Source organism: Mesoplodon bidens, assembly GCF_964165515.1.
Source record: "Mesoplodon bidens genome assembly, chromosome: 18".
Lineage (NCBI taxonomy): Eukaryota > Metazoa > Chordata > Mammalia > Artiodactyla > Ziphiidae > Mesoplodon > Mesoplodon bidens.
In genome coordinates, this window is record NC_138175.1 from 56389881 (window position 1) to 56406843 (window position 16963).

The 16963-nt window shown below is 40.2% G+C and overlaps 1 protein-coding gene across 2 annotated transcripts; it reads left to right on the top strand.

The window, feature by feature from the left end:
- The first annotated feature begins 2616 nt into the window (after positions 1 to 2616).
- ZNF813 (zinc finger protein 813) lies at positions 2617 to 16089 on the top strand. Of its 2 annotated transcripts, none has more exons than XM_081216285.1 (3): positions 2617 to 2653; positions 6690 to 6816; positions 13336 to 16089. In XM_081216285.1, exons 1-3 carry the CDS (start codon positions 2633 to 2635, stop codon positions 15054 to 15056), a joined length of 1869 nt encoding a protein of 622 aa, XP_081072411.1. In that variant the 5' UTR covers positions 2617 to 2632; the 3' UTR covers positions 15057 to 16089. The 2 variants fall into 2 exon arrangements, with proteins under 2 accessions (XP_081072411.1, XP_081072412.1); XM_081216286.1 differs by lacking the exon at positions 2617 to 2653 and adding an exon at positions 5806 to 5888.
- Positions 16090 to 16963: the final 874 nt, after the last annotated feature.

Here is a 16963-nt window from a genome sequence, read left to right on the forward strand (position 1 = left end):
CCATATAAGCCATTACAGTGTATTGAGTAGAGTTCCCTGAGCTATACAGTAGGTTCTTATTAATTATCTATTTTATATATAGTAGTATGTATATGTCAATCCCAATCTCCCAATTTACCCCTCCCCCACCCCCTTGTAACCGTAAGTTTGTTTTCTACATCAGTAACTCCATTTCTGTTTTGTAGATAAGTTCATTTGTACCCTTTTTAAGATTCCACTTATAAGGGATATCATATGATATTTGTCTTTGTCTGACTTACTTCACTCTGTATGACAATCTCTAGGTCCATCCACGTTGCTGCACATGGCATTATTTTGGGTTGTTTTTTTTTATGTCTGAGTAATATTCAATTGTATACATGTACCACATCTTCTTTATCCATTCCTCTTTGATGGACATTTAGGTTGCTTCCACATCCTGGTTATTGTAAATAGTGCTGCAATGAACATTGGAGTGTATGTATCTTTTCGAATTATGGTTTCCTCCAGATATATGCCCAGGAGTGAGATTGCTGTGTCATATGGTAGCTCTATTTTTAGTTTTTTAAGGAACCTCCATTCTGTTCTCCCTAGTGGCTGCACCAATTTACATTCCCACCAACAGTGTAGGAGGGTTCCCTTTTCTCCACACCCCCTCCAGCATTTACTGTTTGTAGACTTTTTTGATGATGGCCATTCTGACCAGTGTGAGGTGATACCCCACTGTATTTTTTTTTTTTTTTTTTTTTTTTTTTGCTGTATGCGGGCCTCTCACTGTTGTGGCCTCTCCCGTTGCGGAGCACAGGCTCCGGACGCGCAGGCCCAACGGCCATGGCTCACGGGCCCAACTGCTCCGCGGCATGTGGGATCTTCCCAGACCGGGGCACGAACCCGTGTCCCCTGCATCGGCAGGCGGACTCTCAACCACTGCGCCACCAGGGAAGCCCCCCACTGTATTTTTGATTTGCATTTCTTTCATAATTAGTGATGTTGAGCATCTTTTCTTGTGCTTTTTAGCCATCTGTATGCCTTCTTTGGAAAAATGTCTATTTAGATCTATTGCCCAATTTTTATTGGGTTTTTTGTTTTTTTGATATTGAGCTGTATGAGCTGTTTGTATATACTGAAGAATCCCTTGTCCCTGACCCCATTTTAAATGAGGTTTCTGTTTATTAATTTTCACACACCCTTACTCTGTTTGGGGACCTCAAGGAAATACCGTACATTATTTTATTAATTCCATCAGTTGATAAGTTCCTGGTAATGGAATGACTGGCCACCCATCCCATGGCCATGGCAGTAATTATCTATGAATAGTCTAAGGAGGTACCAACCACAGGGTTTGGGGGAACTAGGGTAGCCAAAGTGAGAAGGACCTGTTTACTATCACCTGGTTTGTCTTTGTTTCCTCTGGTGGAAGAGCTCTTCAGGGCATTGCTTCTCAGATTCTCAGTTTTTATTTCCTGTTATCCTACCTGACAAGCTTCACACACTTGAGGGTGACACACTCTCTTCATTTCTTTGGCCAGTGTTCTCACCAGGACCCAGTCCAGGAATGTGTTTTCTGTCTTCTCTGTTCTCTTCCGGAAGTAAAGAAATAGGAAGAGGAGAGGAGGAAAGAGAAGAGAATACAGAATGTGTGGAGATGGGAGAGAAGACTTGAGAAAGGAGAGGTGGGAAGAGTAGGGGAGGGAGAAAGCAAAGGTGGGGGACTTAAGGAGAAGAGGAGAGAGAACACAAGAGGTGGAGGGGGGGAAAGGGGAGGAGGAGGGGGAGAAGGAGGGAAGGCGAGAAAGCAAACAGCGGGGAGGATGGTTGGGAAGGTGAGTGCAAAGCAGTTAGTGTGATCAACTCTCCCCATTTGCCTAGGAATTTCCCAGTTTTAGCACAAAAAGTCCTGCTTCTCCGGAACTTGTTCAGTCCTTGAAGAAGCAGGACAGTTGGTTGCTTGAACAGCAGCAGCAGCAGCAGAAATTACCAGAGATAGTGTGTGTAACCAACCGAATCTGGCAGAAGTAACAGTATGTTATTTCTGTGGTTAGGTTATAAAAGACATTGATTCCATCTTGGTCTCTCTCTCTCTTTCTGGAGTCACTGCCTCTGGGAAAAGCCAGCTGCCCTGTTGTAAGCAGGCTTCTGGAGAGAACAATTAGGCTTCCTCCCAACGGATCACCTGAGTGACCACATTCCACTTTCCCTCGCTTACAAGACACACATCTCCATCCACTCGCACAAAAAACTTTTGAATTTTGCCATCTTCAACTTGTTGAGGAAAACATCTCAGCTTCCCATACATGTGGCCCTTACGGTTCTTCTCTTTCGCCTTAAATTGTTGGAAACATTAACTTAGAACAGGCAGGAAGCAGCTCTGCTCCAGAGGAAATCAAAGAGATTTAAAGGAATCAAAAAGCAGAGAAAACAAGCACAGTTGGACAGAAGGACCAACAGATCCGGAAACAGCCAGGGGCGGAGTGAGGGGAGGCTAGGCCCCGCCCCCACACTGACCCCGCCCCTACTCTGTTGCGCTTCCTGCCTAGTCCCACCCATTCTCCTCATTCCCGTCTCTCGTTGGGCGCAGCCCAGACACCGCCCTCTGTACCGCCTCTTCCGCCCGCGCGGGCGCAATGTCCTGCACACCCGGAAGTGAATCAGAATGAGCGGCAGACGCGTTTGGGTGAGTGAGTTTCGCTTTTTTGTTTGGTTTAAAAGCCGGATTTCGCAGCCCCACAGCCTCCTGTCCTCTACACCTGCGGTTCGGTGGTCTCTATTTTTATTGGGGTTTTACTACATAGGCATGATTAATAAGAATCTCCAGGATTCTCCCCTCCTCAGAGGTTGGGCTAATATCACCTGCTCAGAGCCCCAAACCTCTAGTCACTTGGTTGGTCTTTGTGAAATGGCCAGCCCTCCAGCCTGAGTCATCCCATTATCAAACTAGGAGCCCACCATAAGTCATCTTTTTAGCATAAATTATCAGGGCCCACCATGAGTAATAAAGACACTGCAACCACTAAAGAAATTGCAAGAGTTAAAATGTTAACTTCTAGGGCTTCCCTGGTGGTGCGGTGGTTGAGAGTCTGCCTGAAGGGGACACGGGTTCGTGCCCCGGTCCGGGAAGATCCCACATGCCGCGGAGCGGCTGGGCCCGTGAGCCATGGCCGCTGAGCCTGCGCGTCCGGAGCCTGTGCTCCACAACGGGAGAGGCCAAAACAGTGAGAGGCCCGCGTACCGCAAAAAAAAAAAAGTTAACTTCTAGAAACTGGGGACCAAGCCCTGCCAAATTCTTTAGTACACAGCATTGAGACCTAAATCTTTCCTTTATGCCCTCTGATTTTTGATCTTGCTTTGGAATACCTCACCTGTTGCACGATTACAAAAAATATTACATTACATTTAGTCCTAATATTTTATTGTTCAAAATAATGTCTAAGTCTCTCTTTAGTTGAGATTCTTTGGATATCTTGTAGCTATTTTATTTCATTTATTTTAAAGTTTCAGGTAGTATATGCAGTAACAGCTTCATTTGAAATTTGGCAGGTCCCTCTATTTAGTTTTTTTTCTTTTTTTAATTCAAAATTATGTTGAGTCTCCTAGATACAGCAGCCTTTTATCTGAAAAATCCATGTTTCTTTTGAGTTTGAATTGCTCTGAATTTGCAATCACTGTCTTTATGTCACCACATCTTCCAAGTAAGAATTGTGATTTTCAGACTTTATGTCCTTCAGTAAAGTTTTATAATTTCTTCTAGGTCTAGAAATGTATTGTAAATAGGTGTCGTGGTGTATTTGCTAATGGAAATGCAGACTATTTCTCATGTCGTTTGTATTGTTTTAAATTACCGTTACTAAAGAAAAAAAAATATTTTCAGTATGTTGTTATTACTTCTTATAGTTAAAACACCTTTTTCTAGGTTGCCATCGTGTCATCTGAATAATAACATTTCCAACTCTTTGACTCTATTTTTGTGTTTCCTTCTTTTCCCTCTTCTGCTGGTCCCAACAGGCATAATATGCAATGGTGAATGGCAGGAGCCCTGGCCATAATATCCCTTGCATCATCCTCATCGTCAGTGGAAATGCTTCTTCTTTTATATACTACTGATCATGGTGTTTGCTGGAATTCTCTTGCTAAATAACTTCTAAGTTCCTATTTGGCATGATTTTTAATTATCCAAAAAGTTCTTCAAAAATTTGCCTTTATAAATCTTTTCTTCTGTTTTAATCTGTTAAACTATAGTGTTAATAAATTTTCTACTCTTCAGTCATTGTTTTATTATTGCATAAAGTTTATTTGGCTTATGTTAATGGCCAAATATCAAAATTTAAATGAATAGAACTTTTTATATTTATTGTACATATATGTACAATAAATATTTAGTGGAGATTGAAGGTAAAACTTTCTATATTTTAAAAAATTTCTGTAGTTTTTTTTTTTGTTTTTTTTTGTTTTTTTTTGCGTTACGCGGGCCTCTCACTGTTGTGGCCTCTCCCGTTGCGGAGCACAGGCTCCGGACACGCAGGCTCAGTGGCCACGGCCCATGGGTCCAGCCGCTCCGCGGCATGTGGGATCATCCCGGACCGGGGCACGAACCCGTGTCCCCTGCATCGGCAGGCGGACTCTCAACCACTGCGCCACCAGGGAAGCCCACTCTGTAGTTTTTTTACACTAGGACAATATAGAATAATGTTGACAACAACCTAATTAGAACTAAGTACAATTTATAAATGTTTGTCTTACCAAGAATGCTAAAATACACGAGTAAAAAATTGATAGATTAAAATAACTTATTAGGGCTTCCCTGGTGGTGCAGTGGTTGAGAATCTGCCTGCTAATGCAGGGACACGGGTTCGAGCCGTGGTCTGGGAAGATCCCACATGCCATGGAGCAACTAGGCCCGTGAGCCACAACTACTGAGCCTGCGCGTCTGGAGCCTGTGCGTCTCCGGAGCTTGTGCTCTGCAACAAGAGAGGCCACGACAGTGAGAGGCCCGCGCACCACGATGAAGAGTGGCCCCGCTTGCCACAACTAGAGAAAGCCCTTGCACAGAAACAAAGACCCAACACAGCCAAAAATAAAAATAAATTTAAAAAACAACTTATTAAAAAAGATCTGTCATTCACAGAAGATTGCTTTTATCAAAAGTATGTTTATGTGTGCATGTGTATATGCAAGCAGAAACCTACGGTATGTATAAAAGACATCATCATTTCATGAATAACTTTTATATTTATTTTAACCTTTGAAAATTGTTCTTAAATATTTTCCATGACCTTAGATTTTTTTCTACACTATTGCATTACTGAGTTAATAGTAGTAAGGAGAGAAATACATTATGTGCACACGTGTGTATGTATATAATGATCTTTTTTTAATATAAATTTATTTATTTACTTTTGGCTGCGTTGGGTCTTTGTTGCTGCGCGGGGCTCTCCCTAGCTGTGGCGAGCGGGGGCTACTCCTCGCTGCAGTGTGCCGGCCTCTCATTGCGGTGGTCTCTCCTGTTGTGGAGCACGGGCTCTAGGCATGCAGGCTGCAGTAGTTGTGGCACATGGGCTCAGTAGCTGTAGCTCATGGGCTCTAGAGCGCAGGCTCAGTAGTTGTGGCGCACGGGGCTTGGTTGCTCCGCAGCATGTGGGATCCTCCCGGACCAGGGCCCAAACCCGTGTCCCCTGCACTGGCAGGCGGACTCCTAACCACTGCGCCACCAGGGAAGTCCTATAATGATCTTTTATGCAGTTTCATGTTGTTAGCTTTGAACTTCCTATAAGTTTTCTCATTTAGGAAACCCACTATCAGTGCACTTTTAATGCTGCATCTGTTACTTAACTGTGATTCTTTAGGTTCAGTTCTAAATTCGGACCACCTAGTTCAGGAGCTGGCTCTGCCATTTCTTAGCTGTGTGACCTGAGGTGAGTTTCTTAGAGTCTCTGTGACACAGATGTCTCCTCGACAAGGTGGGAACAGATATTTCTCTAATGTTACTACACAAAATAATACACAATTAGAGTAATGCTTAGTACATGGTAAATGTTGAAAACCTCTTTGTCTTTGCTATTATAACCATCACCACAATTTTTAGATTGTGAACTTTCTTTAAAGCCATTGTGAACTTTGTAATCCCTAAAGACACCACTTATGTGCCAGCTCATCAAAGAAATTAAATATCATTGGTGTGTAGAATGTACTACCTAGCACTTCTATATAGACCACCTTGTGATGATGAATTTTTTATGTGTAGATTTCTTTTACTGTCCACGAAATGTGAAATGCATAGTGATTTTGTGATTTTTTTTTTTTTTTTTTTTTTTTTTTGTGGTATGTGGGCCTCTCACTGTTGTGGCCTCTCCCGCTGCGGAGCACAGGCTCCGGAAGCGCAGGCTCAGCGGCCATGGCTCACGGGCCCAGCCGCTCCGCGGCATGAGGGATCCTCCCGGACCGGGGCACGGACCCGAGTCCCCTGCATCGACAGGCAGACTCCCAACCACTGCACCACCAGGGAAGCCCTGATTTTGTGAATTTTATGCTCTGTGGTTGAAAAGGGTAATAGCACAGAATTAGGGATATATGACTTGCTCAAAATTGTCTTACACTGATCTGTCAAAATGCTCTCTACAACCAAAAATCAATCCTTACACCTCTCTCCTATCATTTTGTGTGAAGATAAGAACTCTCCCCATGGTCCCTTAGTGAAACGTTGTTTTTCATTATAGGCGCTGTTGACCTTCAGGGATGTGGCCATAGAATTCTCTCAGGAGGAGTGGGAATGCCTGGACCCTGCTCAGAGGGCCTTGTACAGGGACGTGATGTTGGAGACCTACAGGAACGTCCTCTCCCTGGGTGAGGATAACTTCCCTCTAAAAGTTGGGATCTTCCCTGTATATCATTACATTTTTCCCTTGAGAGTGTCTGGGGAGCCCTGCTTTGCTGATTGAGTTTTAGATCCTTGGTTTTCAGGGAAATTTGAAGCTGCGTTGATTCAGACATGAAAAGCTTCATGATGTGGGATCTGGACTTTAACCTTCCCCATTCTTCAGATGATCTGCCCACTTTACACTAGATTAGTGATGCTTCCACAACCTGAATAATTACAAAACCTTGTAGTAAAATAAAAAATATCTGATTCCGTGGTTTTACCCCTGTACTTTTGATTCAGTCATTCTTGGAAGAGAGTTAGAGGTCTATATGTAAAATATTCTTTAAGCATTCAGAACAAGGCAGTCGGTGGACAAATTAGTGAAATATTTTTTTAGGTCCACCTGTAATATTCTCTCATTTTAGGTGAACAAAGGGCTGGGTTTATATTCTGGAAAAGCCCCAGCACATCATGTTTCTCCTTTCTTATAAGCAGGCATCTGTCTTTCTGATCTTAATATTTTTTTCCATTTTGAAGCAAGGGAGGGAAAGAGCCCTGGGCTGTGGAGGGTGAGGTAAAAATAGTGAAAAAAAAAACAGATGGGGGGAACATTTCAAAGATGTCAACACAGCTAAGAGCTCAGATGGTCAGAGAGGAAGCTACTTCATCAAATATTGTTTGAGAAGCTTTCCCCAAATAAGAGAGGTCTGTGGGAAAAGAAAAGTACTTGTGAGCAACCAAAGGAAATCTCCTATTACTCTGTTCTGCAGACATGCAAAAAGTTATCCTCCAACCTTCCAGTGGCGTTTCAGCTGTTGCAGAGACAAAGGCAAAGTCTTTTTCACGCCCTACAACACTGTATTATCTGGCTCCTGTGACCTTTTTGGTCCCTTGGCTTTGAGAGGGATGAGGAGGACTGTTTCAGAGGGACCCTCTTTCCCCTTTGGTCTCTCCTTTTGTACTCAATTCCATCTGACTCCAACTGATGCTTCAGTTCCTCTGTAGTCCTGGCTCCAGGCCCTGACCTGGTTTCCATCCTCATTTCCCGTATTTGGGAGACCTTCTTAGGAGATGGAGAAACACCGTCTTCCCTTCCATTGTATTTGGGTCCCCGAGCAACTGCATGGGACGGTCTCAGGGCCTCTCTGCTTCATCAGGCTGCACAGCCATTTCCTTAGGCGTGCTTTTGCCACATGTCAGAAGTGTATAACAGGTGGGGTGGATCTTCTGAGATTGTTACTCAGCAGCACTGTAAAGACCATGGACACAGAGATTGTCTCTTTGAAACCCAGTCCCACATGGGAAGCATATCTGTCTTTCAGGCACTCAGCCTGGGGTCTGTGGGCAGAGCACACAGCTCCTTTTAAAGGACCCTGCAAAATCTGACCTCCTTGCTTTACTTCCATATCTTGTCTTGTCCTCCTTCTAATGCTCTACCTAGTCTGGGAATGTGGACAAACCTTGGCTCTTCCACATCTCACATTCTCCTAAGTTTGTGTAATTTTGCTTTTCTGAAATTGGAATATCATCCTCTTCTTTTGCTGTGATAACTCACTTTGGATGATGGACAACTGGTGAAGTTACCTATGGAGGGAATTTACTTTGTAACAGAAAATTTTTGAAGAACACTCTGATTAATATACTACAGTGCCATCCCGCTACTTACAGAAGTGCCTGTTTAAGCCACTGAGTGATCCCAAGCCTTAGGATGCTGAGATAGAAAGTATCAGGAGAGTCTGACCAATAAGTGGTTGTAGTTGTCTTTCTGCTCTTTGTGGAGTGTTACACTGTGTTTGAAGGAGAACGTGGCATTGTTGATCAAATATCTAGTGACCATTACCTTTGAACCAGCAATCACAGGCATACACATTTATCCCAGGGAGAATGTTGTCCCAGCTGTGTATCTGTGAGGCGTTGGTCAAACTATTCTTCATGCCAAATTGTTCATCCCACATGCATGCACCATTGTTCAGTCTCCTTCAAACAAATATGATTGTGATGCGTCATATTGACGGAACTTAGGAAGGTAAATGATACCCCCATTTTTTAAGTCTACCCTGATTTGTTATGTTTAAGCCACTGCCGTTTTTCATTATGCACATTTCCATGTATTATGAATGAAAATTTAAAATTTTATTTAATCATTAATTACATATTTTTGACTACACTCAGAGTTCTGTTTTATATCTGCAATTCATGGGGCTGTTGGATGGAGTAATAAATATTTTTAATATATTTCACAACATTTCCTTTTTGAGCGTTGAAAGTTATGGCTCAGCAGCAGTTTCCCCCAAATTTATTCACTACTGAATTTTGTGAAAAAATTGTCTTAGCCCCTTTATTTTTCTTTCACCTGATGTACTAGCTACTATTAAAGTACTTTTTTTCTCAAATTGATTGGGTTTTTAAAACTGGGCCTATTGCATATTTTGAGAAAATACTTTTTTTTTTTAAGTTACTGTGTTTATCCCAGAAATACCATTAAATTGATTTTCCATAATTTGTATAGGGTATATTAAGCTTTTCTCTTCTTTTTCTGTAGCATACCTTAAGTCTTCTAAATACAACTTCTTGGATTTTATTTGAATCTTACTGAGTTTTTATATTTTGGTTCAAATGCTTTATTCTAATAATGAATCTCCCTGTCTAATTCATTTTGTACATCTTGGTATGTTAAACTAATATTTAGATATCTCATTGTATTTTGTTGGGAACTTAGCCAGTCTCTTCCACTCCATGTACGTCCTCGCCCCTATTTCTTGTAACACTTGTGTTTTCCACAAAATTTCTAATGTTTTGGAAATTACATTCTTCAGTTAACACTTGATGGCTCTTTTGATCCTCATGTTTTAAACTGGATTCCATAAAAAGTTCACCTGGTCCTTGTTCACCCACATCCCAGTGCTCTCTTGTTCTCTGGCTACAGTCAACTGCTTATGTTACTGACCACCTCTTCCCACGTCGACCTCTTCCATGGCACTACCAAAAGTTGTTTCTACAATCTCCTGCTACTAACAATTGCCCTTCAGTAGAATCAGTAGAATCCATTCCCCACTATGAGTCATTGAGTTGTTTTTCCCCTGAGGTTGCTTATGTTCTGATGATCACTATGAAGTCCAAATTTATTAATTTTGGATAAGTACATGTTAATTTCCATTGATTCATAATAACTATATATCCACTGCTGTGTATACTAAGAGCATTCCTCATCTCATGTCTCTATGTTTCTGATTGTATTAAGAGATCCAAATATATGATTTCAGATAATTAGAGGAGGCTAGCAAAATAAACACTATTATCTTTATATAACAAATCTAAGGACACAGCCTCAAAAAGGTTAACATGCCAACATTGGTGAATTTCTATTTAGAAAATATATCATGTAATTAATAGTTTGGTTTGTATGTTATTTCTTTTTAGCTAAAATAATCACTTCCTCCCTAAAGTTCAAACCTTGACAAAAGCCTGCTGCTAACTTTGTTTCCCTTCAACTCTTTGTCCTCACCTTGCACTCATGGTTACCCACCATTGATGGATTCTTTATTTATTTTATTTATTTTTTTATTTTTGGCTGCATTGGGTCTTTGTTGCTGCATGGCTTTCTCTAGTTGTGGCGAGCAGGGGCTACTCTTTGTTGTGGTACGTGGGCTTCTCGTTGTGGTGGCTTCTTTTGTTGTGGAGCATGGGCTCTAGGTGCACGGGCTTCAGTAGTTGTGGCATGCAGGCTCAGTAGTTGTGGCACACGGGCTTAGCTGCTCCGCGGCATGTGGGATCTTCCCAGACCAGGGCTTGAACCTGTGTCCCCTGCACTGGCAGGCAGATTCTTAACCACTGTGCCACCCAGGAAGCCCAGCTGCTGGATTCTTGACAGTTTCATTGCATCTTCACGTGTATGTACAAAGTGGATTTATTCATTCTCCTTTTGATGGCCATTTCTAGAATTTTGCTTTTAATACCTATTAACATTTTTGTCCATATCTCATGGAATATTCAAGACTCTTGAATATACGCCTATAAATAGGAATCCAAGGATATTCATTTTGGTACATTTCAGGGCAAATAGCAGAGTAGTGGTAAATGTCCCACTGTATCACACTCACTCCCTCTTTAACCTCTTCCATTATTCCCCCACACCCATAGTATATTTCCCACAGAATGGGTCAGTGTATTCTTTTTTGCACTGTCCCAGCACAGTTGTAAGCACAAGCTCTGTTCTTCCACCTTTCCTCAGATTGTTTATTGATCTGGATGGAGCATACTGTTACCTCCTTAGCATATTGATTTTAGCCGCTGAATGTCCAAGTTGCTTCAGAACTCCCTCCCCTTACCTCTTCCCCCACCCTGTATAAAGATCTGTACTCTTCCAGAGGACAACTTGATCAGGACAACACCATGGTCTACTAGCTGTCTAAACCAACATGTTCATCAAGTGATGGCTCAGATGCCGTTATCCAGGAGAGAGGATTCAGTAGCACTATTAGTAACACAGCTGCCTTCCTGTGATTTTCTTCAAGCCTTTCTCTATGCTGCTGGGATTTGCTGTGACCTTTGTGCTTACTTCCTGAGTGGGCAGTGGTGTTTAGTGCCTAAGAGCGTGTGATGTGAGCCTGCAGCCCAGGTTCAAACCTTGGTTCTCAAGTTTACGTTCTGTGTAAATTGATATTGGCTATATAAACCCCATGGGCCATTGTTTTTTTTTTTTTTTTTTTTTTTTTTTTTTTTTTTTTGCTGTACGCGGGCCTCTCACTGCTGTGGCCTCTCCCGTTGCGGAGCACAGGCTCCGGACACACAGGCTCCGCGGCCATGGCTCGCGGGCCCAGCCGCTCCGCGGCATGTGGGATCTTCCGGGATAGGGGCACGAACCCGTGTCCCCTGCATCGGCAGGCGGACTCTCAACCACTGCGCCACCAGGGAAGCCCGGCCATTGTTTTTTTAATCTGAAAAATTATGATAATTTACCTCAAGAATATTTAAATAAGTTAATGACTTTAGAGGCCTTAGAACATTGCATGGTATATAGTAAGAAATGAAAATGTAGCTTTATTTCCTAAGATTTTTAAACTTTCTCTTATGTTTAAAACTGTGAGATTTACCTTTGCTTGCATTATATTTTGTCTGTATTCATTTTGTAATTTATTCCTTATCAGTGTTGTCTCTGACCTTAGTTAATACATTTTCAAAGCACATACTCTGTAGTACATGTATTGTGTGACTGCAGAATTGCATACTTAAAGGTTTCTCCATAGTTAGGAAATTGCTCTTTTTTATTGACTGTTATTTAACTGCAGGCATGAAATCATAATTCTTATTTCTGATTACTTCCCCACTTCTTAGCCTTTAAAATATTTTGTATTTAGCTGAACTGGATATTTCAATAGTCAGTGGTTCTTAACATATTTTCCAGTTCTCATATTATGTACTCCTCTAGAACAGAAGTCCCTTCTTTGTACTAAAGGAAGAAGTATTTAGAATACCACAGATTACATTGTTTTATAATTTTTTTTACTTATTATTTATCTTCTGGATTTATCATGGGTTTCTAAAATATTTGATTTTTTAAAATTATGATTTATGGGTTTTCGGTATCTTTTATGTATTATGACTGTCATACACGAGTGGTTCATTTTTCAAAATGCCTATTCTGCGTGAGTATAGATAGTTTTATTATAGGAATTCAGAACAATATTATGTTATTCTTACAATGATTTTCTATCAAGTTCTTTCTTATTTTCCCAGTCCTATTTTTATTTTGCACTTGTGAATAGCCACTTATTTAACAAACGTAAATAGGTTTGTTAGAGATTATTTACCGTTACAGTATATAATGTTCTGCTTTAACATTTATTTGGGTACAGTTATTATACAGTAAATGTTAATATAATATTGCTTTTCTTCAAATATGAGACACCCATGTGTCTACTGACAATTGGTGTGTACTTTGAGGCGATAAAAGAAGGATACCACCTGTTTCAGGGCCTATGTAAATTTTCATATTGTGAGTGGTTTGATCCCAGGGTGTTGTAACTAGGCTTTCCTACAAATGATTTTGTCTACCTGTAATCACCCTTTTTTAAAAAAAATATTTATTTATGTGGCTGTGCTGGGTGTTAGTTGTGGTGTGCAGGATCTTTAGTTGTGGCCTGTGAGATCTTTAGTTTTGGCATGTGGAATCTTTAGTGTGGCATGTGGGATCTTTAGTTGTGGTAGTTGGGATCTTTTTTTAGTTGCAGCATGCGGGATCTAGTTCCCTGACCCGAGATCGAATCTGGGCCCTGCATTGGGAGCATGGAGTCTTAATTGCTGGACCACCAGGGAGGTCCCTGTAATCACCCTTTCTTTATTGAGGAATCCTATTCTCTTTGTATTCCTAATATTTGCATACTATGGTTGAGGAGTTTTACAACTATAAGTATTACTTTTGGTCTAATACGATGTTTTCAGTATAAAATATTTATTTTACAACTCTAGTTAATAGGAAACCCATGGTTGTTTATATCTTTCAGATATCTCTACTTGGTGTGTGATCAAGGAATTGTCACCAAAAGAGGATATTAACAAAGGAGAATTATTCCGAACATTGATGTTGGGAAGACACAAAAGAAATGACATCAAGGATTTTGATTTCAGGGAAGTCCAGCAAAATATGCACGAGTTTGAAAGTCATTGTGGATGTGATGAAACAAATTACAAAGGAGTTATTACAACCTATAACAAAAATCTCACTAGTAGAAGAGATCAACAACAGAACAAATCCTGGAATGATTTCCCTCTAAAGCAGAGTGTATCTGTAAGAAAAAGTACTTATCAATGTTATAAACATGAGAAGTCATATATAAGGTATTTGTTAAAACTAAAAACTAACATAACATATGCTGAAAACACATATATAACATGTTTTGAGAATGAAGTTGGATTAAGGTTTCAGTCTCATCTGGCTGAACTTCAGAAGTTTCAAACCAAAGAGAAAATTTATAAATGCAACCAAGTTGAGAAGTTGATCAACAATAGTTGTTCTGCTCCACCACTTCAAAGAATTCTTCCTAGTGTCAGCATCAACATTTGTAATAAATCTGGGGAAATTTTTGTACATCCTTCATTAGTTACACAACATCAGAGAGCACATATTACTGAAAAGCCTCACAAAGGTAATGACTGTGGGAAAGCTTTTAGAGATGGCTCAAACCTCACCAGTCATCAGAGAATTCATTCTGGGCAGAGACCTTACAAATGTAATGAATGTGATAAAGCCTTTATCCAATTGGCAAACCTTGCTAGACATCAGAGAATCCATACCAGAGAGAAACCCTATAAATGTAATATATGTGGCAAGAGGTGTAGTCAGAATTCAAACCTTGCAAGTCATCAGAAAATTCATACTGGAGAGAAACCTTACAAATGTAGTGAGTGTGGCAAAGCTTTTTCTGGGCATTCAAGCCTAACTCGACATAAGAGAATCCATACTGGAGAGAAACCTTATAAATGTAACGAATGTGGGAAGGCTTTTAGAGGAAGCTCGAGTCTCACTAATCATCAGAGAATTCATTTGGGGCAGAGACCTTACAAATGTAATGAGTGTGACAAATCCTTTAACCGAGTCTCACATCTCACTAGACACCAGAGAATCCATACGGGAGAGAAACCATATAAATGTAGTGTATGTGGCAAGGTCTGTAGTCAACATTCAAATCTTGTAATTCACCAGAGAATTCATACGGGAGAGAAACCTTACAAATGTAATGAGTGTGGCAAAGCTTTTATGGAGCGTTCAAGCCTTACCCAACATAAGAGAATCCATAGTGGAGAAAAGCCTTACAAATGTAAGGAATGTGGCAAAGCCTTTAACCAGTCCTCTAACCTTGTCATACATCAGATAATTCATACTGGAGAGAAGCCTTACAAATGTAATGAGTGTGGCAAAGCCTTTAATGTGTGTTCAAGCCTTACCCGACATCAAAGAATCCATACAGGGGAGAAGCCTTACAGATGTAATGAGTGCGGCAAGGCATTTAGCCAATTTGCAAACCTCACTAGACATCAGAAAATGCATACTGAAAAGAAACTTTGTAAACCTAATATATGTGGTAATGCTTTTATCCAAAGATCATGCATTGGAGATCATCAGATAATTCATAGTGGAGAGAAACCTCACAACTGTAATGTGTGTGGCAAAACCTTTTATGCATATTCAAGCCTTACTCGACATCAAAGAGTCCACACTGAATAGAAACCATATAAAAGTCACGGATTTGGCAAAGCCTCTAAGTAGGGCTCACACTTAACTAGACAACAGAATATACATCTTTGAAAGAAAGCACATAAATGTAATGGGTATGGCAGGGCTTTTATCCAAAGATCAAGCCTTATGTAATGTTAGAATTCCTCCTGGAGAGAAACTTTATAAATGTAATGAATGTGTTAAGCTTTTATCAAATGTTCACACTTTTGGGGTCACGAGACGATTCACATCAGAGAGAAAACATGTGGTCTGACCTCAGGATTCACCACAGAATTTATATTAATTTATATTTATACTATATTATATTAGAAGTAATGAATATGATAAACTGTTTCACCATTTTCTCACAACAGCCTGCACATCAGATTCATACTAGAGGAAACTAAGTTCTTATCAGAGGTTATTCAAGTTAAATTCTGCTTAGTAATGAAAAATCAAAATCATAAAGCTTGTAATGGCTGTCAAAGTTACAAGGATACCTGTGGAAAAGTTCTGTGATCTTAATTTAATAAGTGTTTATTTGAGATTTCTTGAGAAGGCTACTTTACTTTTTGATGGCTTGCAACCTGAGTTTTGAAATCTTTATTTTATGCCTTTGTTACTGTTGTTTCATATGTCACCATGAAGGATTTAATCAGATGAAAGAACATCCTTCCTTGGGTGAGGTTCATGTTCAAAGTTTCCTGAAAGAGCAAGAACACTGAATTTATGAGACAATACAGTATAAATTTGAATGAGGGCTTGAGTGGCATATAATAGATGTAAAACTATGATCTAAGTCGTCGTGATTAATGTATTATGGGCTCTCTTCTTCAGTTTTGTTGGTACGGGGTTTTTATGGTGATATGGGTGGGGCTGAAGAGAGGGTATCTGAATGTGGTTTAAACTTTCCACCAGTGCCAAAGAAAGGAGACCCAGGCTTTCTAATCATCTTGCCTAAGTTAGGTAGAATGGGAAGAGGGGTGGGAGACTTAAAAGCTGTTAGTAGTCAAATAATAAAAAATGAATTCAAGACTAATTCAACACTGAATGTTTACTCTTGAAGTTTCTTACTCCTTGGTTGGGAAAGACCACAATTTTCCTCATGTTAATAACTGTGTACACATTCTATTCTGTTGCACCTATAGGATCCTTTATACAATATAATTGTTGAAAGTGTTTGTGAAATACTGTTCAGGTAAACTGCCTGTGGTATTTTTATGGTAGTTTCATGAAAGTAATGTGTAGATATGTTTATCAGACAACAAATATGATTTAATAATTTTATTAGGAGAGCAAGTTTTCAAAAGCTATAAAAATCTCAATTTGAGATTATGGTAATAAGGCTTATGGTTCATAGTTCTTTTTCAATTGTGTTAAAAATTTACTTTTATGTTCTTATAAAATTTTTCCTTACCACTTTTTTCCTCACACCTTTTAAATTAATTTATAGATCTAGTTTACATTTCACCTCTATAGTCAGTAAAACATTTGGAGGATACATAGACAAAGTGTTTTTTTTAAATTAATTAATTTATTACTTTTATTTTTGGCTGTATTGGGTCTTCATTGCTGCATGCAGGCTTTCTCTAGTTGCAGCAAGTGGGGGGCTACTCTTTGTTGCTGTGCGCGGGCTTCTTGTTGTGGTGGCTTCTCTTGTGGAGCACAGGTTCTAGGCGCACAGGCTTAAGTAGTTGTGGCTCGCGGGCTCTAGAATGCAGGCTCAGTAGTTGCGGTGCATGGGCTTAGTTGCTCTGCAGCATGTGGGATCTTCCCGGACCAGGAATCTAACCCACATCCCCTGCATTGGCAGGTGGATTCTTAACCACTGCGCCACCAGAGAAGTCTGACAAAGTAGTTATTTTGAAACTTTCACAACGTAAGATAGTGCTCATGTAACAACGTTAGGTACCAAG